This window comes from Marmota flaviventris, chromosome 13 (genome assembly GCF_047511675.1).
Source record: "Marmota flaviventris isolate mMarFla1 chromosome 13, mMarFla1.hap1, whole genome shotgun sequence".
Classification (NCBI taxonomy): domain Eukaryota; kingdom Metazoa; phylum Chordata; class Mammalia; order Rodentia; family Sciuridae; genus Marmota; species Marmota flaviventris.
Window position 1 is genome coordinate 100,089,715 of NC_092510.1, and position 24,742 is coordinate 100,114,456.

General features: G+C 48.9%; 1 protein-coding gene across 5 annotated transcripts in view; it reads right to left on the bottom strand.

The window, feature by feature from the left end:
* The window catches only part of Rapgef1 (Rap guanine nucleotide exchange factor 1), a 123,846-nt gene extending 99,521 nt beyond the window's left edge, over window positions 1-24,325 (bottom strand). For 2 of the 5 annotated variants that reach the window (XM_034636100.2, XM_027942616.2), the window contains exon 1: window positions 24,172-24,325. In XM_034636100.2, coding sequence (XP_034491991.2) covers window positions 24,172-24,232 — 61 coding nt within the window. In that variant the 5' untranslated portion in view covers window positions 24,233-24,325. Of the gene's footprint in view, window positions 1-573; window positions 783-24,171 lie in introns of those variants that run through there. The other 3 variants (XM_071601089.1, XM_071601088.1, XM_071601091.1) reach the window with 2 other exon arrangements.
* Window positions 24,326-24,742: the final 417 nt, after the last annotated feature.

The window sequence follows — 24,742 nt, forward strand, 5'->3', positions numbered from 1 at the left end:
TTAACAGCAGTGGAAGAGGTGTCGGACATTGAACTGCCCAGGATTTCACTGTTAGAAGGCCCTCAGGGTCCAGGAGCACTGCCCTGCTGGGGCTTCCTTCTCCTCAGATCTGACGCTAACAGGAGACCCTTAGAGATGGAGTAAGTCTAAGATGGATGAACACGAGGAATTTTTACAGAAGGTACTCTGAATTCGTTGGAAGGCAGTATATATTTAAAATCTATTAATAACATTCTCTAAAACAAAAATATCACAAAAGACTCAAACTCTTGAGTATCAACACTTTGACTTTGGAAAATGTCTTAAAAGCTGTACAATTTCAACAAACAGACCCATCTACACTGAAGAAAACATCCCAAGTGGAACTGAATTCTCAGCCAAGCCATCATAATGAGATGTGAATCATTTTATTCCTTAAAAGTGTCTGTTAATTTCCTTAAACCACTCTGGACTGTGGAGTTTTCTGATATGCAAGGTGTTTCCCAGGCAGTTTCAGCTCTGGCCTTGAGCCAGTCTCCCAACAGAAGCCTGCCTCCCTGACTCTTCAGGAAACCAAGGCCAGGACTTTCTTACCTTGTTTCCAGGGGCACAGTTGGCTTCGTCTCAAGGGCTTCTGTTTTTCTACAGCATTGCCCATTCTAAAGCCAAGGGGATCACAGGGCCCTTCCAAGCCCAGGCGTCTTTGTTGAACAGCAAATAAAGACCACAGAGTCACTGGCAGAAATGGGATTCATCTCTGGGATAGTCCACATAACCCGGCAGCAGAGCCCTGGCACACCCTCCCGAGGAAAAGGAGGAATTCTATTCGGAAAGGCCTCAGCCTCTGCCTTTCAAACTCTTCAGTCCCAGGGAGGAAACCAGCGGAAAGGGCCTGCTCGCGCCCTACCGGTGGGCCTCGTAATAGTCTATATTAAGTAGCTCTTGCCCGGCCCTGCTGTGGCGGTTACTCATCAGCAAGCCCTAGAGAATGGACTGTGTTCCAAACTCTCAATACTGCCTTCCCTGTGGGAGAAGGTGAAGCTGAAAGTCACAATGGGCCAGTTCTGGGGTGTGCCTCAAGAAGCAATCTCACAAAGGCCAAAGTCACACTTTCTATAGAAGGGTCTCACTCCCAGATCACGCGCCCCCATTGGCAATCCATCAGTGAAATAGGCTGCGTCATTCATACTGTGCATCCAAGAGGAAAACCAAACACCAAAATGCAAGCTAGGCCTGTTTCCAAAAGAAGACCACAGGGCACAAATGTAGCCAGGAGTCTGCAACCTGGAGCTCCAAGCTGCACCCCATGTAGCAGTGACTGTGCTGGAGACAGTGTTGCAGCACCTACATTCTAAATAATGGCTTTGCCAGAAGAACACAAGGACACAAAGCCATTTACTCTTTGGTAAAACAGAAGAAAATGTCAAGGTGAATGACATTTAATTCAATCCCGGAATTTGGGGTTAAAAAAACCCTTAAGGAACCCCTTGAGTATCCAGGGTAAGAGTGTCAGCTCTGGGGCCACCCAGCTGGGCTCAAATTCCAGCCCTGCTATTGTCCTTGCCAACAAGTGCAGCAGCCTTGGTTTCCTTATCTGTTAAATGGGCAACATATCAGTCTCACCTCCTCAGCTATAATGAGGATCAAATAAAAGAAAGCAATTATGCAGGACTGAGCATGCTGCCCAGTGGTCAGGAAGCTTTTGGCCCATGGGCACTGTTAAATGTTCATAATCTTAGTTGTAAGGCTATGTTAGCTCAGGGGGGGAGGTTTCCTGCTTCAGTCATGGCATGAATGTAATATATGGGAGCAAATTATAGAACTATAGGATTAGAAATATTTAAATAAAGACCCACAGAAACAAAGAGATGGAATTCCAGAGAAACTCCACGCTGTGACAACTTCCAGGCACCCTGGCTTCAGAGTTGCATCAGCCCCACCTCCATCTGAAGAGATGACCTTGTCCATTCATAGAGGATGAGTGAGCTGGACCAGATCTCTACAAGGTCTTTTTTAAAACATAATACCTTATTTTATTTATTTATTTCATGAGATGCTGAGGATGGAATTCAGTGCCTCATATGTGCTAGGCAAGTGCTCTACCACTGAGCTACAACTCCAACCCCTCTATAAGATCTTTACAAGATCTTAAGTCTTCATATTTTGATCATAAATATAGGAATCATTTTCTAAAGTCATATCCTCAGATTCCAAACTTGGCAAAGCAAATTTCACGTGTCTGTTTCACTTCTTCAGTGAGGCAACAGCCAAGAGCAAAGTCACGAAGGCTCCGCTTCCTTTCTGATCCTAAGCTCCTCCCAGGCCAACTGCAACCCCAGCTGGAGAGCCAAGGGCAGGGGCTCTGCATGCCCACGTCCCATGGCATCTGTCAGCTGGCACAGCAGCCCACCCCACAAACTCCCCTCCACTGATCAACTCCCCTGCCAAGATGCTGCCAAGGGGCTTCCTTGATTTTTCACAGTAAACACTGTGCCAGTTTTCCTTAGGTAAAATGTTATATCAACACCAGATGTAATATCTGACCCCCTTTCTTTCAGATTATGTTCAGATCATCTTCAAAACCACAGTAGATCAAAAAGGCTCTGATTAACAACTTGCATCTTAATCTCCCCTTTCACCTAAGCCAAGCTTTGACCTGCCAATACATGGCAGCACTGACAATGCCACCCAGGAGGTAGATACCTGGCACATGACACAGCTTAACTGCTGAACAAACGGGCAGACAGGTGAAGAAGCGCTCAACTTGGTTAAGCAGTTTGATCATAAGTCAACCCTCCTTTCCTGGCAAGAGTGGAGGGAGGCAGCTGGAGCACGGCTACGCCTCCCTGCCCTGTGCTAGGGTCTCAACTGCACCTCTGTTCCCCTGTGCCTAGGCCTGGCAGTATGGCAGTCCCTCACCGGGCACACACACTGAACGTATCAGGTAGGATCTGGGCTCAGATCTGGCCCTGCGGTTCCTTAGCTGCCACATTCGTAACGGTGTGTGCATAAGCAAATACACCCCAAAATCCAAACAACTCATGTCAGGAGAACACTTTCAAATGAACTGGGATTTCTCTGAGAACAGCTTTTAATGAGAACTCAGGTTCAACTGCCTCTCAGGTAATCACAGCCCCCAAATGATCCAATGTGAACTATTCTGGGTGGGAGAGGGACAGACAAGCAGAAGAACCTGATCTCATGGATTCTTCCCGAATTCCCAGCTCAGACCAAGTGGTTTAGAGCCATCACCAAAGGTGGCCATGCTCGTCATCCAAGATGGACAAGCCACCACCTCCGGTTCATACTTTAGGGAGATAACGTGAGACGAAGACAGGACAAATCAAAAGTATAAAGCTGCTAGAAGCTGAAAGCTCACTATTCAGCCAAGGTGGTATTGACAATCCTGCACAAATACTTGGCAAGGATCGAAGATGAGCCTGATGCTTTCGGTCAGACCACAATGACCCCAAGTTAGCCGTCACTCCTTGAAGAATGACAGTGCTACCACAAGCCCAAATCCCTGGCTCAGAATGCAGGGGCCTCTGCCCCAGGTCCCAGAGGCCCTAGTGGGGCGGGGGAGGCAATGGGAGAAATCAGGTCTATATTCTATTGAGAGTGTGGGATCCAGTTCCCCAATTTTCATTTTCATACTTTGCTGCCTATTTCCTCATCAGCAGATGAGGGAAAAAAGGACAGGGGGATAAATGTGTGAGTACTTCCAAGCTGAGCAACTTGGGATAGAAACTTAACCTCTCTAAACCTTGGATTTCACGTATGTAAAATGTGTACAACTCTGCCACCCACTATATCAAGTAGTTTAAAGATTAAATAAGATGTTTTAAAAATGCTGTCACACAGCAGATGCTCAATAAAGAACAGTTATTGTGTGCTGGCTGTGGTGGCGCATGCCTTGAGTTCCAGCTACCCAGCAGGCTGAAGTGGGAGGAACACCAGGGCCCAAGAGTTCAAGATCAGCCTGGGCAGCATAGTGAAACCCTGTCTCAGCACACAAAAACAGTTGCTGCCATTTTAACCTGCACACTACCAAGCCTTAGGAACAATACACTTGGGGCTGAGGTTGTGGCTCAGCGGTAGAGCGCTCGCCTAGCATGTGCGAGGCCCTGGGTTCGATCCTCAGCACCATATAAAAATAAATAAAATAAAAATATTGTGTCCACCTACAAAAGGAAGGAAGGAAGGAAGGAAGGAAGGAAACGAAACGAAACAATACACTTAAGAAAAACGATTTGCCCCTACGGGGATTCTCCCCCACATTACAGTAAGGTCTGCTACAATACTGTGATAAGTAACTCGTTCTCTCAGTGCAACTAAAATGAAACGTCACAAACGCACCATAGGAATAACATTTGGATTGTGGAAGGTGTCATAAACCAGAGAGGTAACACTGTGGCTAGGGGAAGTGAGGAGTTCTCAGGAGCGCCCTCCCCTACATGCCAGAAACTACTGGACACAGTGTCAGAGCTCTGCGGAGTGTTGCCGACTTCTTGAGGGAGAGTGTTTTTGAAGACAGCAATGGCAAAGCAAGGACAGGCCACAGAGCCCTGTAATGGTGCATCCACCCACCCGGGGCGAGGCTCTAGGCTTTGTGAATCTGTCTGCTGGGAGGAAAGTCTCATGTTGGTCACTTCCCTCCTGGAGAAAAACACAACAATCTGAGGAAGCTCCAAGCGCTGTGGGAACACTCTAAGTGGGAGCTGTGGCTAGGTCCAGTGCACGTACAAAGGGAAGGAGCGGCTGGAGGTCAGCCAGCAGGGTGCGAGGGGCAGGTTCTCAAGCACTGTGCTGGGTCCTCTAGCCTCTGCTTTGGAGCGAACGTTCTGCCTGGCTCAGGAGACATTGAAAGCAAAGGCACTTGGTGTTGTGTGTCAAAGGAAGTCAGGGACTCTGAAACTCACAGGTCAGTCTGAGAATCACAGCTGGAGGGGCCTCACACCATCAGCTTAACCAGGAATCACTCACCACCACTGCCATCAGCACTGAGCAGTACAGGGCAAGGAAGCACCGTGACCTCCTTTAAGCCAGGAGCACGCAGGGCAGGAGGGGCAGCACATGTACAGACCCGGTATGAAGGAGGGAGGTGGGTGGATCAATAGGCCAGCACCTTGCAGGCCATGGGCCTTGGGGGTTCCTAAGACATATGTTCATTTTCCTAGGAAGAGGTCCATGGCTTTCCCCAAAGTCTTGAAGAGCTCAAAAAGCTTAAGAGCCACTGAGCTCATGTGACTCATTACAACAAAATGGGAAAACTGAGGCCCAGACAGGAAAGCCGTTTCCCTGAGGCAACTGGAAAGCCTATCATCCCAATCTAGTGTGGGGTTTCTACAGCTAGCCAGCACCTCGCTTCTGCAGGAAATGTGTCAACAACCACAAGGGCCAAACCTCACTGAGTTCTGACATGGGACCCCACCCAGGTTACTGTCCCCACTCAGGCAGGCCCAGAAGTGATGTTCCACAGCTACTGTCCAGAACTGACCTCAGTGCTCAGGCTCAGAACTGTCCCTCATGTCAGACTCAAAGGCCCTCAGAGACAGCTCCTAGGTCTTCAAGGACCTCTGGCGAAAGTCCTCCACATAGCCCTTACCAATATCCAGATCCAGCCTTGTGATAAGCTGCTCATCTGTGAGTCTTTCCTAAGCAAAGCGCTGGGCAAGAAACTAAGGCTAGCCCCAGAAAGGAAAGACCACACCTCCCATTCCCCAATTCCACATGGAATTGAGAGGAAGACATTATTTTCAAAAAGTAAGCACAAATTATAAGTTTCTCTGTCACTTTTTCATGTTGGAACTACTTGGGGGAAAGTTTAAACATGTGTGGAGAACACTCCTTAAACTCCTGATGCTTCCTGGAGGCCCAGCAGGATAGCTCAAGGGCCTCAACTGGCTCAAGGTTTGTGGAGCTACCTTTCCAGCCTGGGCTCTGCTTTCCTCATCTGAGTCTGCTCCTGCCTGTGTGGGTGTGCAGGACCTCACTTCCTCCTCTCCAGCTAACCAGTGACACCTACGACAGATGTCCAGCACATTATAAAGGAAGCCTTAGGGGTCCCACAGTCTCTGCTTCATGTGACAATGACAGCATCAGGAGAGGCAATACTCATGCTGGGGAGGCCCCCACAACCCTCCACCCCTCCCTGGAGCCCAGCCTCCAAGCCCTGCCTGCAGCCACTCATTACTTCAGAGGCGAGGTGAGGCACTGAGCACTTGGGCTGGATGCAAGACAGCAGCTGCTGTGCCACTGCCAGCACTGCCCTGGGCTCAGGTGAAGGCAGCTGACAAGGGGCTTACCTCCAAATGAGGAAGAGCATCACAAAAAAGAAACAGATACATGCTTCATTTAAAAAAATAGCAGGCCTGAGGGTATGGAAAGTGCTGGAGTGTTGCTGCAGACCAGTGGTCAGGGAAGGTCTCTGCGGGGGACTGCGGGGAACCTTTGAAGCCCCCACAGGTAGCCCCCACAGGTAGCCCCTGTGGGATCCCTAAGGCTTCCTTGAGAATGTGCTGGACATCTGTCGTAATGTCACTGATTAGCTGGAGAGGAGGGACTGAGGTCCTACACACACACAGGCAAGAGCCGACTCAGATGGGGAAAGCAGAGCTCAGGCTGGAAAGGAGCACATGGAAGAGCTCACACTTCTCAGGACTCCTTATCTAAGAACCTTCCCTGTGTGTGAACTTACAACCCCAGCACTGGATCCATTTTATCAACAAGAAAGTGAGTTTTATCTGGGCGCAGTGGCACATGCCTATAATCCCAGGGGCTCAGATGCTAAGATAGGAGGATGGCGAGTTCAAAGACAGCATCCACAAAAGTGAGGTGCTGAGCAACTCAGTGAGTCCCTGTCTCTAAATAAGATATAAAATAGGGCTGGAGATGTGGCTCAGTGGTCGAGTGCCCCGAGTTTAATCCCCAGTTCCAAAAAAGCAAAGAAACTGAGTTTTGAAAGTGGGAGGGTGAGAAAACTTCCCAAGGTCACATGATAGCCAAGGGTGATCAGCATTTGAGCCCAGGATTTGACCACACCTCTCAGCAGTTGTCCCATAGTACCTGGGGGAAGGGACATTCCAGGCAGAAGGCATAGCAAGGGTGGAGGCTCAGAGGCAGAGCAGGTTAAGGAAGGCACAAAAGCCCATGGTTGGGGAGGGCCCAGGGACTGGAGAGCACTCTGGATTTTATTCAAATGGTGATGGGAAGCTCTGGACAATTTTGAGTGGGACAATTTGATCAAATTTACCCTCTAGGTGTTGAAAGACAAATGGGCATTTGTGAGCCAAGAGTGGAAACCAGGACAGCAGCTAGCAGCCTGGACCTCAGCAGAGGGGGCCTGAGTGGCCCGAACCAGGATCCACTGAAGTAAACCCAGGAGGATGTTCTGGGGATTGGGTGTGGCCTGTGGGAAAGGAGTCGAGGATGAACGACTGGGAAGAAGACCAGACGGGGAACCCAAGGAGCCAGCAGGCAGGATGTGAGGTGCAAGACCAAGGGCTCAGGTAGGCACATGAAATCTGGATGCTTCCAAGGCATCTGCTGTAATCTGAATGTCTTCATTCATCCAAAATTCATGCTGGAGCATGACCCCCACGGCAGTGGTATGAGGAGGTGGGGCCTTTGTGAGGTGCACAGGTCATGAGCAGAGCCTTCATGGATGGGACTGATGCCCTTATAAAGTGACCATACAGGAAGAAGATGCCATCTGCAAACCGGGAAGAGTGCCCTCCCTAGGCACCCAACTGCCAGGACTTTTGATACTGAACTTCCCAGCCTCTAGATCCCGAGAAGTGATGTCTGTGGTTTATAAACCAACCAGTTTATGGTGTTTTTTCATAGCAGCCTGAACAGACTGAGACACTGTCCAAGTAGGCAGCTCAGGAGAGACACAGGCTGGAATGCACAATTGGGAATGGCCTATATTTAGAAGGACCGGACTGCCTAGAAGAAATCAGAGATCTCAGCTCTAGGATGTTCCCAAATGGAGAGTTCAGAGGGAAAGAGGATCCCCAAAAGGAAAGCTGGGAGGAAGAAGTCTCCTTTTATGGAGCACCTGCACATTAAGAAAGAACTCAGAAGCTTGTAAATGTTTTACCACTGTGCTTTTAAAGCACTGATGCAATGTGTGACTTTAAATGTAATTTAAATTTTAGAATTTTGTCTTGAGTTCTGGATGCTTGGTTTTTAAATGTCTTGCTTATCATGATGAGTAGCATGTCATCCTAATTAATTAGCTAGTATCCCAAGGCACAATATACATTAAGTGTGAGATCCATCAGAGCTTTCTCCATGGCTGCTAAGCTCCTGACCACCCTCCTGTCAGAACGGATTAGATCACTGTTGTCGCCCTCTCATATGGCTGGCATGACACTCCTGCTGAGAGCAGAAGCAGCTTTCTCGGCTTCACTACCAGAATCTCCAGCCTATGATGTCTTTTCAGGAAATTTTTCAGCTACCTCTCCATTTTACCAGGGTTTGTTTCAGTTCTGGGCAGTGGCTTCAACCCAGCTCTCCCTCTGGCCAGCAAGACGAGTCACACAAGCCCTTGGGGGCCTCTGTTTTATCATCTGAATAATGACGCCAACATGACCTGCTTACAGTGCTGCTTCGAGAACTGAGCGCACGTAGCCCAGCTCCTCGCGTGAATGCACATGAGTTGTCATGTAATTCATCATGACTGCGATTGCTCTAAGGGAAACATTACAGTTTTTAGTTCAGATCCCTAAGACCCTTCCTTTTCCTCTCCATACTTAGAGCATGGTTCCAAAGTGTGCCCTCTGCTCCTCAGCAGCACCAGGGAACTTTTTTTTTTTAATTTTAATATTTATTTTTTAGTTATTGGCGGACACAACATCTTTGTTTGTATGTGGTGCTGAGGATCGAACCCGGGCCGCACGCATGCCAGGCGAGCGCGCTATCGCTTGAGCCACAACCCCAGCCCCAGCACCAGGGGACTTATTAGAAATGCCAGGCCCTCAGCCAACCCAGCAACTTCCAGGTGCTAAAGCTTGAGAACCCAGAAGGACTACCTGGTCCCAGATGATCCTGATCAACATGGATTACATCAGCCTGTCACAAACACAAACTTTCCTTTTTGGCAGATTTCTTTCAACCCCAGATATACTGCTTGCAAAAAATGAAACTTCTCACAAAAATTCTACCCAATAGTCCCTTATACAGGCAAGATAAAAAAAATCCATATTTATATAGGATTATTTTTCTTATTTTCTATGACTTAAATTGACACAAACACTAGTACCCTTTCCATTCATTCCAAAAATACGAGTGAAGATCTGATTAATCTTTATCATGAGGAACACACACTCTGGTTGTGCTATGTATGTGGTTATTATTTCTCAAACCAAATGTTCCAGGTTTTGATGCATCTACAATTTGAGCATGGGTACATGTACAAAGTAGCAGATATGCACAGGGAGAAGGAAACCAAAACCCGGCTCCACTGACCCTCCTGTGGCCCTTGGAGTGCAATTCTGCAGCCAACCCTGTTTCTGAACCACTCCTCTCCTGCAGCCCAGACCACCCGCAATGCATATCTGTGGAGCTCACAGCCATCAAGTGACCACTTTTTTGGTGTTTTCCCATCCATACCAGATGCTCGGGAACACGGAGGGTGCTGTTAACCACCGTTCTAGAAAAGCAGCTGAGTGCAATCATTGCCCTGTCACAGCCCACACGAGCAGGGACCCTAGGAGTGATTTTCTTCTGGCATCCAGTCATCAAACTGAGGCCAGAACAGAGGTACATTTATAGGCAAAGATCCAGAGTCCACCTCTTCAATCACAGGCTAAGTCTGATTGAGAGGGGAGAGTTTGGGTCCAGGCATAGCAAGCTCCACCAGAGCAGGAACCTTGACTTGTTGCTCAGTGTCCCAAGTATCTCCTGCCAGGAACGGTGTAGAGCAGAAGCTCAAGTAACCAGCTGACGAAAGAGTCCTGAGGGACTACTTTGATTCTAAGACATATACTTTCTCAAAGTTTAACTTTTGAATAAAAGTATGTTGTTTTATAATCCACTTTATTAGAATATTTTCTTTTTTTGCTTCCTGATAAATTTTATTAAATCAATAATACATTTAATGCAGGGAACGGTGGTACATGCCTGTAATGCCAGCTACATGGGAGGGTGAAGCAGGAGGATCGCAAATTCCACATCAGCTTAGGCAACTTATCAAGATCCTGTCTCAATATGAAAAATAAAAAGGACTGGGATACAGCTCAGTGGTACAGCACCCCATGTTCACTCTCTAGTATTGGCACATCTCACATGTGTTGGTGTGTGTCAACAAAACACTGCAACTGGTTATCACCCAGAGCCACAGACGTGGTAATGGCACCAGTGGACCAGAGATGCCATCCTGGCAATCCCAGCTGCAACTCGTACACAGAGGCACCTTCAATCCAATCAGCCTGACTGGCCTTGACTTCGTCTGCCCAGATCTTCTTTTCTCTTTCCCTCCTTCCAAGCCAGTGATGCCTTCTCAGGAATGTGGCCGGCACCCTGGAGTCCTGTCCAACAATGCTAGAATGCATGCCACCTATGCCATCAACCCAGAGCAAGTACTGATGAAGGATCCAGGCAGGGCCTCAGATATTGGCCGTGCGAAGCTGGGTCTTCCTTAATAGCTGGCCTGCTCTAAGTACCAGGCTGCAGGGATGGGGCTCGACTGGGGATTTAGGCTCCTCTTGCACTGATGGACTGGAGGCAAGTGCAGCTTACCAGAGGACTCCAGGTGATCCCCTCTGTGGGGGTTTTTGTAGGGGCCAAGCACAGCTGAAAAGCCCAGGTACAAGGTGAGGAGAGTCCCATCCAACTATAGGAGATTTACCCTAGCTGAGAAGCTTCCTGCCCCTAGGAGTCAGACATCTCTCCTAACACACAGGTCCACCAAGGGCCATGTCTAAGGTTCACCCATGCTGCAGCATGTCAGAATTTCCTTCCTAAGGCTGAATAATATTCCACTCTATCACACACGACTTACCTTATCCATCACCTGTCAACACACCCCCAGGTTGCTTGCACCTGCTGGCTCTTATGAATAATGCTGGTATAAAGATGGATGTACACATATCTCTTCAAGTCCTTGCTTCCAATACTCCTGTGAGTACATATGCAGAGGCAGAATTGCTGGATCACAGGGTAATTAAATTTTCTATTTTTAGAGGAATCGCCATCCTGTTTCCCACAGTGGCTGCTCCAGGTTACATTCCCATCCATGGTGCACAAGAGTTCTAATTTCTCCAAGTCCTTGTCAACACTTTCATTTTCAGTTTTTGTGAAAGCAGCCATCCTTATGAGTGTGAGGCAATTTGCAGTTCCCTAATCTTAGTGATGTTGAACATACTTTTGTGTCATGCTGGCCATTTAAAAAGCATCTTTTGAGTCCTTTGCCCATTGTTAAAACTTGGGGGTTTTTTTGTTGTTGTCGGTTATCCAATGCCATCTTTATTTCCAGGAAACAGACGATTAACCAAGTCCAAACCAAAGTCAGGCAGATATAGTCATCATGCCCATACAATAGAATACTACTCAGCAATAAGAAGGAATGGGCTAGTGATAAAGTAATAAGGAGGTGAATCTCAAAGGCAGGTATGGGGCAAAAGAAGCCATTGTCCACTGTCACACCCCGAGTGCTGACATTTATAAGGCACTCTGGAAAGGGCAAATCTGCAGGTGAAATGGAAAGCAGACCAGCAATCTTAGGGGCTACAGAAGGGTTGGATTGTGGAAGTGCAGAAGGAGGTTCCCGGAGAGACAGACTGTTCTGCCTCCTGTCTGGGGGTTACACGAGTCTAAACATGTTCAAACTCAACAGCACTCTACACCCACAAAATCAATTTTTCTGTCTGTAAATTTTTTTAAAATCCTCATCCCAAAGCAGAAAGTTCCCCCTTCTATCCAACAAGCATTGACCAAGAGGCCTGCAAGCACTATCTCCTGAGACCCTTACAAAATCCCAGAAATGCAAAACTACTATCATTTAAACTACGAGAAATCAACTCCTACTGGTTCCAAACACCCAAGATCCTACTCAGTCTCTCCAAGACACAGGGTGTTTGCAAATTATCATGATATGCAGTAGCAAGAATTTACAGCTGGTGGAAACAGGCCTGCCTGCATATGATTGATCTTTACCTCTGGGGACAGAGTACACAGAGCTCCCCTGGTACCAGTAGGCCCATGACCTTAAAAAGCTCAGAACCACTGTCTAGGGTAGGGTCCTCTATTATGGAGGAGGTTGAGGCCCAGAGAAGGACTGTGGCTTGCCCAGAAGGCAGAGTGACTCTGGCAGTGCCATATCCATTCTCTCTGCATCACTGAGAGATGCCACAGTTCAAAGCCTTGCTGATGAGAGTGACTTACACTCCCCCTGACAATTTGAAACCACATCATTTCCTCAGGGATAGATGCTCTGTCTTACCAAGATGGGGCCATGGTCCCTGCAATCTGGGGCTGAAGTGTAGTCCAGGTCCCTAGCCAAATTCCTATCTTGTCCAATATAAAAACTTCATTCTACAAAACTGCATATTTAGGGTAATTAATAGCTCCTTGTAAGCAAAAGAAACAAGAGCTGATCATGCAGAAAAGCATGCTTTTGATTCATGCCTTTGGTTTTGTGATGAGCTCATAGAATTAATATTTGTAAGGCACTCTGGACATGCCAAGACAGAAGTACAAGGTAGTGTGGCTATGCTAATCAAGTGAGAGGTTCTGTACCTCCAGGACCAAGTGATTACAGAAAGTGAAAGGAGCTGCTGGGCTTTGGACCCTCTGCAAACAGCACTCCCTATGCTTCGTGCCAGCTACACTGACAAATCTGCAGAGACCACAAACACTCTCAAGTTAGCCCAGGAGAGCATGGGTCGAGAAAGTGGCAGAACAATACAACATGATTCCTGAGCTTATCTTAACTGTGAAGTTAATCAAGGGAGAAAAATAGGGGTAAAAGATCACCCTGATGTGGCACTCCACATAATTTGTAAGTTCTTTGTCCAGAAGAGTCTCGTATGGCTTGTGTAGTTCAACAGTCACAAAACAAAAGCAACGCCAGGTGCTCAATTCACCTCCAGAGCTGAAAAGATGGCTCCATCATCCCGAGAGTCACTCCTGGCAGGAGACACTCAAGTGATATCTCTCAGGACAGAACAAAAGTGCATCTGCTGATGGGTCAGCACTGCTGTGGCTCCCACACAAGCCAGAGTGCACAAGCACAGGCCCGCTCCCCGCAGAGAGAACCAGATGATAAGACGGGACCACAAGTGGCTACACTTCAGTGCCATCTACTTCTCCCAGTAGCTGCCTGCTCACAGGCTTACCCCTTGATTGTAAAAGTCTGTTCCTTGGAATTCAATATTCTCAGATTTTGAGAGAGGGTGAGTGAGAACACTAAGGGTGCAGTTTGGTGGTAAAGCACGTGCAAGGCCCATCCCCAGCACCACAGAGACTCCAAAACACAACAGCCAGAGACCGCCCTTTCTTCTGTGAATGCTGAGGTCTGTTTTATTTACCACATTATCATTGTAATAGAAATGGCCATTTTGGAGCAGAAGGGACCTTACTTATGAACAAAGCAGAGTCTTGCCCACTCCTCTCTCAAAACCACAAGTCAGGAGCTGGTCCCGCTTTCTCCATTTCACTGATAAAACTCTGAGGCTCAGAGGAGAAGTGACTTTGCACAATATCCCTGGACTATCACATGAAAGAGTTGGAACCCAAAGCCCCAGCTAGGGACCTGAGGCCCAAACTCAGCCACTGCCTGGCACTGCTCCCAGGGGTACTGCAGAGCAAGGAGTACTAGGGAGACTAAGGACACTAAGCAATGCATTGGTGCAGACCTGGGGCCACAGAAAGTTCTCTTTCCTGCCCCTCACATGGGCTCATGCTGTCTCTAACAGATGATGTGTGAAAGCCAAGATGCAGCCTCCTGCACACAGCACAGGCAACGGTGGGACTGCCAACTCCTACAGGACACCAGCACTTCTCACCCTCTCTACTCCACTCCCTGTAAAGGCTGCTTGGCACTCAGGACACTCAGCCAGTACTGGATGGCTGGGTGGGTGGAGGGAACTATTTTGACTCACAAGGGCCACTTCCCACTGCTGCCCCATCTGCAAAAAGTTTCTCCAAAGCAGACTCTTATGCGATATTTCCAGTCAACATACTTCTGAAGCCACTTCTGTAACTAAGAAACCAGAAGTTGCTCTGTAAATCTGTAGGCAGAGGTGGAGCCATCATCGCCATCCTGTGAGAGGCTGGAAAGCCCCAGGGGAGTCCCAAAGTAGGTTCCACGCAATGACTATAGTGGTGCCCCCGAGACTCTGGAGCAGACCAGTGCTAGACTTTGGGGCCCAATGGAGGGAGCAGGGGGAGGGAAAGCCAGTCCTCTGCAATCTGAACTTGGCAAGTCAATTCCCCTTTTACTACATTTCTTTCCTCAATTGTCAAGGCCAGGCCCAGGCACACACCTATAATCTCAGCTACTTGAGAAGCTGAGGCAGGAGGATCACAAGTTCCAGGCCAGCCTCAGCGACTTAGAAGGCCTAGGTAACTTAGCCAGACCCTGTCTAAAAAAAAAGGGGGGGCTGGTGATGTCAGTGGTGGAGCATCCCTGGGTCCAATCCTCAATATAAAAAAAAAGAAAAGGAAGAAAGCCTCTCAGGAGGATCTGCCCACCCCATTGAGTTTTGACAGAGGCACCAGAGGCTCAGAAAGGTAAACAGGATGGACGTGGTAGCTCACACCTGTAATCCCAGGAGTTCAGAGGCTGAGACAGGAGGATCTGGAGTTCAAAGCCAGCCTCAGCAACGGCAAGGAACTGAGCAACTCTGTGAGACCCTGTCTCTAAATAAAATGCACAACAGGGCTGGGGATGTGGCTCAGTGATTGAGTGGCCCTGAGTTCAAACCCCAGTATCCCCCCGCAAAAACGAAGGTAGGCAGTTTGCCCATGGTCTCCCAGCAATGTTAAAAACACTCAAGAAATTACATTAAACATGTGCTCAAAAGCAGGTAGGCAAGGCAAACCTTTGCTTCTGCCAGAAGGGTGTGCTACTGAACCTGGCTAACAGGTGCCCCTGGGCAGCAGTCCTCCTGTCTATACTGAAGGCAGCTCTGCCCTTCACCCTGACTGGAGGACTTAACCACAATTTATGTGGTTGGCTAATTTAAGAATTTGGGTGCAAAAGGGAAGGGCTACAATTTGATCCAATTAAGGCTGAATACCATATTTTGAGAATGGACTACCAGACTTTCTGTTTTTCACAGCAAGAAGCAAGGCTTCCTGAGTCCTTTTGGCACAGACTGGAATATAGCTGTCTCCTCAAGCAATCCGCCCAGTATTATCCAGGCCTCAGAGCAGAGGGATCCCTGCTGGTGGAGAATGGTGCACAGAACAGTGAAAACAGATGAGAGTGAATACTCCTAGCCTTTGTCCCAGCTTTGCCCACTCAGTATAAAACTGTGTCAACTTAACTACTCTCAAAGAAAAGACCATGGCTTTGCTCCCTCCTCTATGGAATGGGAACAGTAGTGAGACCTTTCTCCTAGTGTAAGGATTAGACCACATGTGTAAGACGCAGGACAGAGCCCGGCACTGGCACGTGGTGAGAGCCTGATGTAAGCTGGTACAACTATTTTTATTTATTATTGAAAGGAGGGGCTGAGAGGAACCATGCCCCAGCCCATGCACAATCGTCATCTATGTGTTCACAACCAGTCACTGAAAGAAGGAAGGCACACATGATTATCCATAGCCAGCAAATACATACGATTGTTTCCTGCTAGGGTTTTTTTTCTGCTTGCTTGCTTTCGGTCAGCTGAATGGCTCTCCACTGGACTTAGCTTTCCTTCCCATCCCATGTCCTTTATTCTCCCCAACACTGCAGTGTCACACTTGAGCTGTTTGACGCAACAGTGTGCGGTTGGGAGCCACGTCTGTCAAGCCCACACCAATGCCCTACATTTTTAAAAGCTACAAAGCAAATGCCTGAAATTGCCTTGTCCCCATCCCTGGGAAGCAGCACATACCATCCTGTGCAGGACTCATTCCTAAACTTTAAAAGCATGACAGTTTGGGCTGAAGTGGAGCTCAGTGATAGGGCGCTTGCCTAACATGCACAAGGCCCTGGGTTCTATCCCTAGCACCCTTTAAAAAAAAAAAAAAAAAGCAGGGCAACATTTCCTGATCACAAAACTTTATTTGACATGAAATGACTGTGGTCTGGCAGTGAAGGAAAAACCAAAAGGAAGACCTCCTTCAGGGGCCAACAGGTACAGCAGGCTAAGGTGCCATGGGGAGGAAAGAGCAGTCTACAGGTAGCAGCAGGAGGGACTCTCTCAAACCACAGCCTGGAAGAAAAAGGGGCAACAAAGAGAAACTGTGACCGTCAGAAACCAGATTTCTAGTCCACTCAAGCAAGTGCACTACGTCTCAGCTCACAGAAGAGGAAGGCATGGCAAGAGCTGTCCAGGTCCCCTAAAAAAATGAAAAGGGGAGCCAGAGGGATGCCAGTAGAGGGCTCCTCAGCCCCTGCCCTCAGTACTGTCCAGTCACCTATGAACACATGAGGAGGGAGCTGGTCCTCAAGAAAGTTTCAAGACCAACTAAAAAAAATAAAAATGACAGATTCCTGTTCTGGTGCTAGTTATGGGGGCCAGGCTGGGCAGAGTTGGCACATACCTTGTGAATGTACTGGCAAAACTACAACCACTCCACACAGAACCAGCATTGCCCAAGAGTACTTTGTTTCCATGCAAGCTGTCATCACAAATGGAGCATGTGCCATGTCACAACTGGGCTGTGGCTCCGTCTGTCCCATGTCTAGAGTTCTGGGCCTTACCACTGAGCTACACCCCAGCCTTTTTTTTTTTTTTTAATGCTGCCCAGTATGGCCTTGAACTCCTGGACTCAAGTCATCCTCCTGCCTCAGCCTCCATTAGCCAGAATTACAGGTGTGCGTCTTAACACACCAGCTTGGGAATTTGATCTCAATATCATTGTTTATATTCAAGGACTACATGAAAACACCAGTTAATGTAAGTAGTTAACACAGATTCCCAACTCTCTGCACTCTTTATCAAAGCACTGATCCTTTTAACTTCCCAGGACACAGCCTGACTGGCTCAGCAGGGCTGGGAGTAGCTCAATGGTAAAGCAATTGCCCAGCATGTATAGGTTTGACTCCCTGCACCAAAGAAATAAAGTATTAAAGAGGATCAGAGACTTTAAATTAGGGCCCTAAGTTCATTCTATACCAATATTAACTAAGCTTACATTCCTTTAATAAGTATGTATTCAGCACCTAATGTGTGCTAGGCTTGTGGTGGCCCCCAGTGGTAGACAGGTACACTCCCTCATGAAGCTAATGGTCTATTTGAGGCTTTATTTGTTGATTTTTAACTTGCAGACAGGAAACTGGCGCTTTGAATTCTGAATGAGTTAAACAATATCATTCTACCCAAGTGTTTACTTGGGGCCTTTCCATGGAATTTACTATCTGCTAGAGGAAGAGAAGGCACCAAGAGATTGTAGGAAGTCGGTTTTGGTGGAGGAGACCATGAGGGCATCCAGGAAGTTAGTTTTCACAGTTTGGTGTGTGTGTGTGTCGGGGGGTGGGTTCCAAGGAGGAACCTCAGAGCCAACTGCTGAGCAAGGACTGAAGTGGCTTTCCCACTAGCTTCTATGTAATGGCCTTCTTCTATACAAAAAGGGATCTGCTGCTTTGGGGAAAAAAAAAAAACTTAATCCAGAGCCCACCCCTTCCTGGAGAAAATGAGACTCCCCCCCACAAAACGGGAAAACACCCAAAGACCAGGTCTCATATGGTCTAAAACAAAGGACTAGAAACTAAGATGATAGATCCCTTAATAATTCAAACCATGGATTTTATTTATTTACTCATAAAACAGCCTTTGGGGCAAGGTGGTCTGAGTCAGACACACACCTGTCCCAGGAGCAAAACTGCTAGCCTGAAGCCATGGGACAGCACGGTAGGCTTGGCTTCCGTTGCCAGGCCTCTCCCCTTTCCAGGGTGTCATCTTATTATGGCAACAGGCAACACACTGAGGGGACTGAGGTAAGACCCAGCCTGACGTCCAAGGAAATGTGCAATCCGAGCTAACTTGGGAAATGATTTTTCTGCAAGCTCACACATGACTCATCTTTATGAGCCTCCTATCAGGTCTCCTGGCTACAAGGAATCCCATTCAAACCACTCTGCCGACAGCTGCTCAGCAGACCAGGAAACATTTGGGGTTGTTGTGGCTGATTTTTTAAAACAGGTTTATCTGTGTCAGAACTCTTTCTTATCTCTTTGTAACACTGTTGATGCTGCTGGTATTATAAATAGTATATGCAACCTAAAGATCAAGTTGGGCCTACCTTAATTTAACTGGCAGTTTTGTTGTTGTTGTTGTTTTCCTGAGATCAAAAAGAAATGTAGAGGAAAGAGGAAGGAAGGAAGGAAGGAAGGAAGGAAGGAAGGAAGCAATGTAATTTCTTTCTTTCTTTGTAGTGTCTTGTTTTTATCATGGGCCACAGCCAGGTAAGGCCCAGTGGTAGAGTGCTTGCCTAGCATGTGCGAGGCACTGGGTTTGATCCTCAGCACTCATAAAAATAAATAAAATAAAGGCACATCAACAACCAAATATATATATAAAGAAATGTAGAAGCATGAACCAGGATATAGAAAGCTGCTGTGTCGGGGCTGGGGATGTGGCTCAAGCGGTAGTGCGCTGGCCTGGCATGCGTGCGGCCCGGGTTCGATCCTCAGCACCACATACAAACAAAGATGTTGTGTCCGCCAATAACTAAAAAATAAATATTAAAAAAAAATTAAAAAAAAAAAGAAAGAAAGCTGCTGTGTCACCAGCAACTCACAGACTCTAACAGCAATCTTCAGAGACAGAAAGAGGGCCAGTTCCCCATTTCACTTCCCTAGAGTTGCCATCTTGGGCAAGTAACCAAATTTCCCTAGGCCTCAGCTGCCTGCAGGTGCAGAATGAGGATACTCTTCCCTGCCTTCACCCTCAGGGCTGTCATGAGGATGAAGTGAAATGAGGTAGTCTATAAATGCATTTGAAAACCACAGGAAATTGCAAAAATGTCCCAGACAGTCTTACCCCTGGATTTCCACCTTGAGAAGACCAGCTGTCTGCAGGCTCCCAGAAACCATGGGCATCACACAGCAACTGCCAAGGAGGAGGAACTTAGAAATTGTTCAGGGAGCAAACAGTGAATGAGGAGCAGGTGCCATGGACAGGCTGTACTGGTAAACTGAAACCTGAGGAGTTTAAAACTGATCAAAATGCAGTGATTGGTAATCTAGGAGGCCCTTTCTTAGGTCACCAAAAATGTGCAGCCCCACCTTTGACAGTACTTGTACTTTTAGTATCTGTTCTGAGAAGATACAAAATAACGAGCTGCTAATGAATCAGTCACTGTACATTTCCTTTCAATTCAGAGTAAAAGCATCTTTAAACACTTGAAAAATATAGCACAGGACTTTGAGACCCCACAGTAATTCTGTGTGCAGGCGGTGTGCTACGCAAGGCTGAGGCCAGTTTGCCAGCCCCACAGAGCTTTACCAAGGCCACAAGGAGCTAGTGCTGGCCAGAGGGTTTGGTAAGTAATGAAACTCATTGGCAGATTGTGGTCTGCAGGCAGCACAGAAAGGAAGCAAAGGAGAAAGAAAAAAAGGAGAACGGGAGGGAGGGAGGGAGGGAGGATGGAAAGAGGAAGGGAGGAAGGAAGGAAGGAAAGAGGAAAAAAACGAAGGAAGGACGGACGGAAGGACGGAAGGAAGGAAGGAATATAATTTCTTCTTTCTTTGTAGTGTCTTCTTTTTATCATGGGCCGCAGCCAGGTAAGGCCCAGAAGACGAGGCCCCTTCTGCAACCCAAGGACTATAACTCCAGGCCTTAGGAGGTGCTCATAAACTGATAAACTGATGCAGGAACTGAACGGAGGGAAGAAAGCTGCTCCTGAAGCTCTGGTGAGTGCAGCCAGTGAAACTCAGGTGCCCTCTTCCTCCAGGCGAGGAGTAGCTCAGGACCACTATCCTATAACTTGCCCAGCCCTCTTACAGGCCAATGCCATCGTCAAGGCAGGTGGCCTGAGGTCTGCCCAGTTCCCTACCAGATCTCTAGAGGTGAGGACAGCACCCGGCAGCACAGGAGCTCAATCAGTGCTAGATGAAGAATCAAATGATCAATCAACAAAGGAACAGAGCAAAAATTTCAAAGTCCAGAAAAAGGCAAACAAGAATCATTTCTTCAAAGACAGGGATGCAAACAAATGTCCACAGTCCAAGTAGGCAATGAGAATCAGCAATGTGGCCATCGGGGGAAGTGATAGGAACTCCATGGATATGGCCACTTCCCCGCTCTGCCCTGGCTGTCTGACAGGCAGGTATGAGGGCTCAGGGTCACTACAGATCCCCATTTTTCAAGAGAACCAGGAGTCTGAGATTTTTGAGCAATTAAATTTGAGTTTTTCCCTTCCACAGGCACAGTTGTGACAAATGGTGTGAAGCCAAATTGCAGATGCCAGTTCAGTCTTAAGCTTCAGAAACATTAGGGCACCAACTCTCCTCATTTCATGTTTTTGCTGGAAAAAAAGAGTGAGTCAGCAGAACAGGAGTGTCCAGAACCATGCTCACATGTCCCCCCAAAATGGTCTCCGGGTCCAAGCATTCCATCATGGAGGGGCTGTGCCATCTCCCAGCAGTCTTACAGAACAGGCCCCTCTCAGCTCCTAAAAGCGTGCATCCTGGGGGTTCCCCAGGATACCTGGTCCCTAACTCCAGCCTCCTCCCCTCATGACAGGCCCCTCTGGAACCCAGACTGTCTTCATCCACCACGGGCACTTGGGACAGCCAGAAGTGAAGCTTGCCTTTCTGTATCCCTATGAGGTGGCATGTCCTCTGGATGACTAGGCGAGGCACTGAAGAAGAGCTACGACAGAGGTGGGAAGATCTGCCCGAGGGGGAAGAGCCCTGCTTGCCAAGAGGCCGGATGCACCAGTCTTGGGGCTGTGAGGGGTATAAAAACACCTTCCTGTTTGCTCAAAAACCCCCAATCCCCTAAACCCTGAGGAGTAGGAACTATTTTCAGAGGGCAGAGAGGCAAGCATGTTTCACTGTTTCTGTTGCTTCCAGGCAGCAAAATTGGCACAACTCAAACAGCAGCATGTTTGCAAGGTGTCGGGATCTGCAAACACCTGAGAACAGTCCCTTCAACAAAGGACCTCTCCTTCCAATCACACACTGCTCTGATTAACAGCAGGACCACTTGGAAAGTGCCAGTAGGGGCTGTGGCTGGGGCTCAGCGGTAGAGTACGTGCCTAGCACATGCGAGGCGCTTGGTTTGATCCTCCGCACCACATAAAAATAAATAAATAAAGGTGTTGTCTCCAACTATGACTAAATATCTATATATCTATATCTATCTATCTATCTATCTATCTATATATATATATATTTTTTTTTTTTTTAAAGAAAGTGCCAGTAGGCACCAGGCATGGAGGCACACACCTATAATCCCAGTGATGCAGGAGTCTGAGACCCAAGGAGTTAGAATTCAAGGCCAGCCTCAGCAACTTAGTGAGACCCTGTCTCAAAAACAAAATAAATAAAAAATAGAAAACCCTGGGGCTGGAGTTGTGGCTCAGCAGTAGAGCCCTCACCTAGAGTGTGCAAGGCCCTGGGTTCAATCCTCAGCACCACATAAAAATTAATAAATAAAACAAAGGTACTGTGTCCAACTACAACTAAAAAATAAATATTAAAAAGAAAGAAAGAAAGAAAACTCCAACAGAAGTCCTAACAGAAAAGTTTATCAAAATGCAAAGCGAGGGCTGGGGTGGTAGCTCAGCGGTAGAGCGCTCACCTGGCATATGCGAGGCCCTGGGTTTGATCCTAAGCACTACTTAAAAATAAATAAATAAAATAGAGGTATTGTGTTCAAGTATAAGTAAAAAATAATTTTAAAAAAATGCAAAGCAAGCTGGCTGCAGTGGCACACACCTGTAATCCCATTGGCGAGGGAGACTGAGGCAGGAAGACTGCAAATCAAAGCCAGCCTCAGCAATTTAGATAGGCCCTAAACAACTTAGTGAGACCCTGTCTCAAAATAAAAAGTAAAAATGGCTGGGGATGTGGCTCAGTGGTTAAGTGCCTTTGGCTTCAATTCCTGGTACCACATACACACACACAAAAGTGAAATTCACCTGTAACAACCAAAATCACCAGAAAGGTTAACTTTCACTCACTCCAGGAGTGGCCCAACTTTCCTCAGCAGCTGTGTACAGACCATAGGAAAAGATCCGTGAGAGGGCTGGATCTCCTGTCAGCTCCATACCTATGCCCTCAATACCCAGATGATATGCCATACCTGGTCTTGTTGACCTCAGAACTTTACCATCTGGCTAATTCTCACCAAATGCATCTTCCTCCTGCCCTTTCCACTGCCCCTGACCAGCTCCTTCCACTCAATCCTCTTTCCTCCCTTTCTACTGAGATATCCCACACCTTCTCTTCGGAGCCTCACACTGTCCCTTTCAGACCTTTTCTCACTCCTTAGCTACTAAGGCTCCTCACCTAGGCCCCAGCTGCCCTTTCATGCAGCCTGGCAGCCCAGGAATTACTAGGTCAGCTCCCCACACAGGCTTCTAGGACAGGCACTTACTGGGTTTTGCACCTACTGCAGCCCATAGCAGAGGGTGTGTCCAGAGAAGGCCTAAGGACACTCGAGGTAAAATGGACTGGTAGAAGAGATGCTCATTAAGGCTCATGTCATTCTGAGCTATGGAAAACAAACCATGGGTTGACACGTAATTTTCACTTTCTTCTGTTTACTTTTCCATGATTACCAAGTTTTAAACAATAAACATAACAGTCTGACAATCAAAATCCAGTTAATGTTATTTTTAAGTATACTATACAAATTTTCCAACAGTGCCATTCTGATGAGACACTATACTAGGAGTTCCTGAGAAATGCTGCACAGATGAACCAAAGATATTTCTGGACAAGCACGTGTGCAGGAAAGCGACTCATGGTCACCAGGCAAGGCCCTGGGGCTGGAGAACAGTGAGAAGCATACCCCAGAAATAGCACCTGAAACGAAGGGCCCCACTCCTGAGAAGGGTGCCCTAGGTTTTTGATCAGAGGGCCAGGCATGCTGTTCCCATTGCCGGGTTGAACCTCTCTGAGTTCATAAAACTGGGACCATATTCTCTTTCACAGAGAACCTTCAAAGATTTAATAAGCCACACATTCAAGGGGCTGAGCATAGAGCCGGATATATAGCAAACCCTTAATAAAGGCTACAAAAATTTCCTTCCTGTGCTTAAACCGCAGGCTGCAAAAGTTGCATTGCCTTCTGGGTCTGCTGCAGAGATGCATGCCAGAAAAGTGTTCCGATTCAACCTGGAAAACATCACCGAATGCCACCGACCCCTTCTCAGCCGCCTGAAGTGTGCCCTGCATAAGCAGCTGCCAAGCTGACCAGGTATTTGGGCTCTAACAACCAGACGTGGTCCCCACACAGGAGCCTTGAACCGCTGCCTACTGCAGTGTGCACCCGAGGATTGTGCCCCGCAAGGTGTCGTCGCCTAATTAATCCCTGGGCCCCATGTGCACACCAGTAATTGACTTTTTGGAGAGCTATTCCCGGCACGGCACTGGCGAAACCCAAGCAATCAGAAGGCAACTCCCTAAGATCTCCAGGAACACACAAAGAGAGGAGGTCTGCACCAAGACCCACCACCATCCTCAGGCCCCTGCCTCCCCGCAGGTCCTGCTCGCCGAGCTGGGCTTGGGACCGCAGGGCAAGTCGGGTGCGCCTGGAAACCGCCTCAACACGTCCAGTCTGCCCCTTTGAAGCCGCCGAAGCGGCCAGCTCCGGTTAAATTTAAACTCCAGGCTCAATAGGAATGACACATTTCGCCGCCCGGCCGCGTCCCCCTCCCAGCCACCAGCTCGCGCCCGCCCGCGCTCCGGCCGCCCTCCGAGGCCCCTGCCGCGGGGTCCCCGCGCCCGCCGGCTCCGGACGCGCGGGCAGCGCCCGGCCCAAGATGGCCCTGCCGCCCGGGGCCGCGCGGCCTGCGGGACGCCGCCGGGGAGCGCCGCCAGCGCGCATGAGGCCCCGTGGGGCGCGCCGCCCGCCTCACCTGCTTTCTCGAGCTTGCCGGACATTTCCGGGCTGCGCCGGAGGCCGAGGCCGCCGCTCATCGGGCCCGGGCCGGGGCGCCGCGGGGCGACAGGTCGGCGCGCCCTGGCTCGCCTCGGCCCTGGCTCGCCGCGCCTCAGGCCCGCGCCGGCATGGTGGGCTCCGCGCGGCCACGGCCCCCGCTCGCCGCCCGCGGTGCAGCCCGCCCGGGCCGCCGCTCCGCCGCTCCGCCGTCGGCCCGCCGCCGCGCGCCCGCCCGCCGCTCCCGGCCCGCGAGCCGGCCGCAGCGCCGCGCCGCCGCCGCTGCCGCCGCCGCCGCCGCCCGCCCGGCCTGGGCCGCGGCCACGGCGCCACCTGCCGGAAGCCCGCGCGCCGCCGCCGCGCAGCGCCCCCTGCCGGCCCGGAGCCGTCCGGGAGCCGGCCAGCGCCACCCTCCCGGGACGCAGCGCCCCCTGCCGGCCTGGAGTCCCCGCGCCGGGCCTGGAGCCGCCCCTCGCTGGGCAGGCTCCATCCCGGAACCAGAGAACTGGGCCTGGGGCCCACACCCACACCCACACCGCAGGACCCAGTGA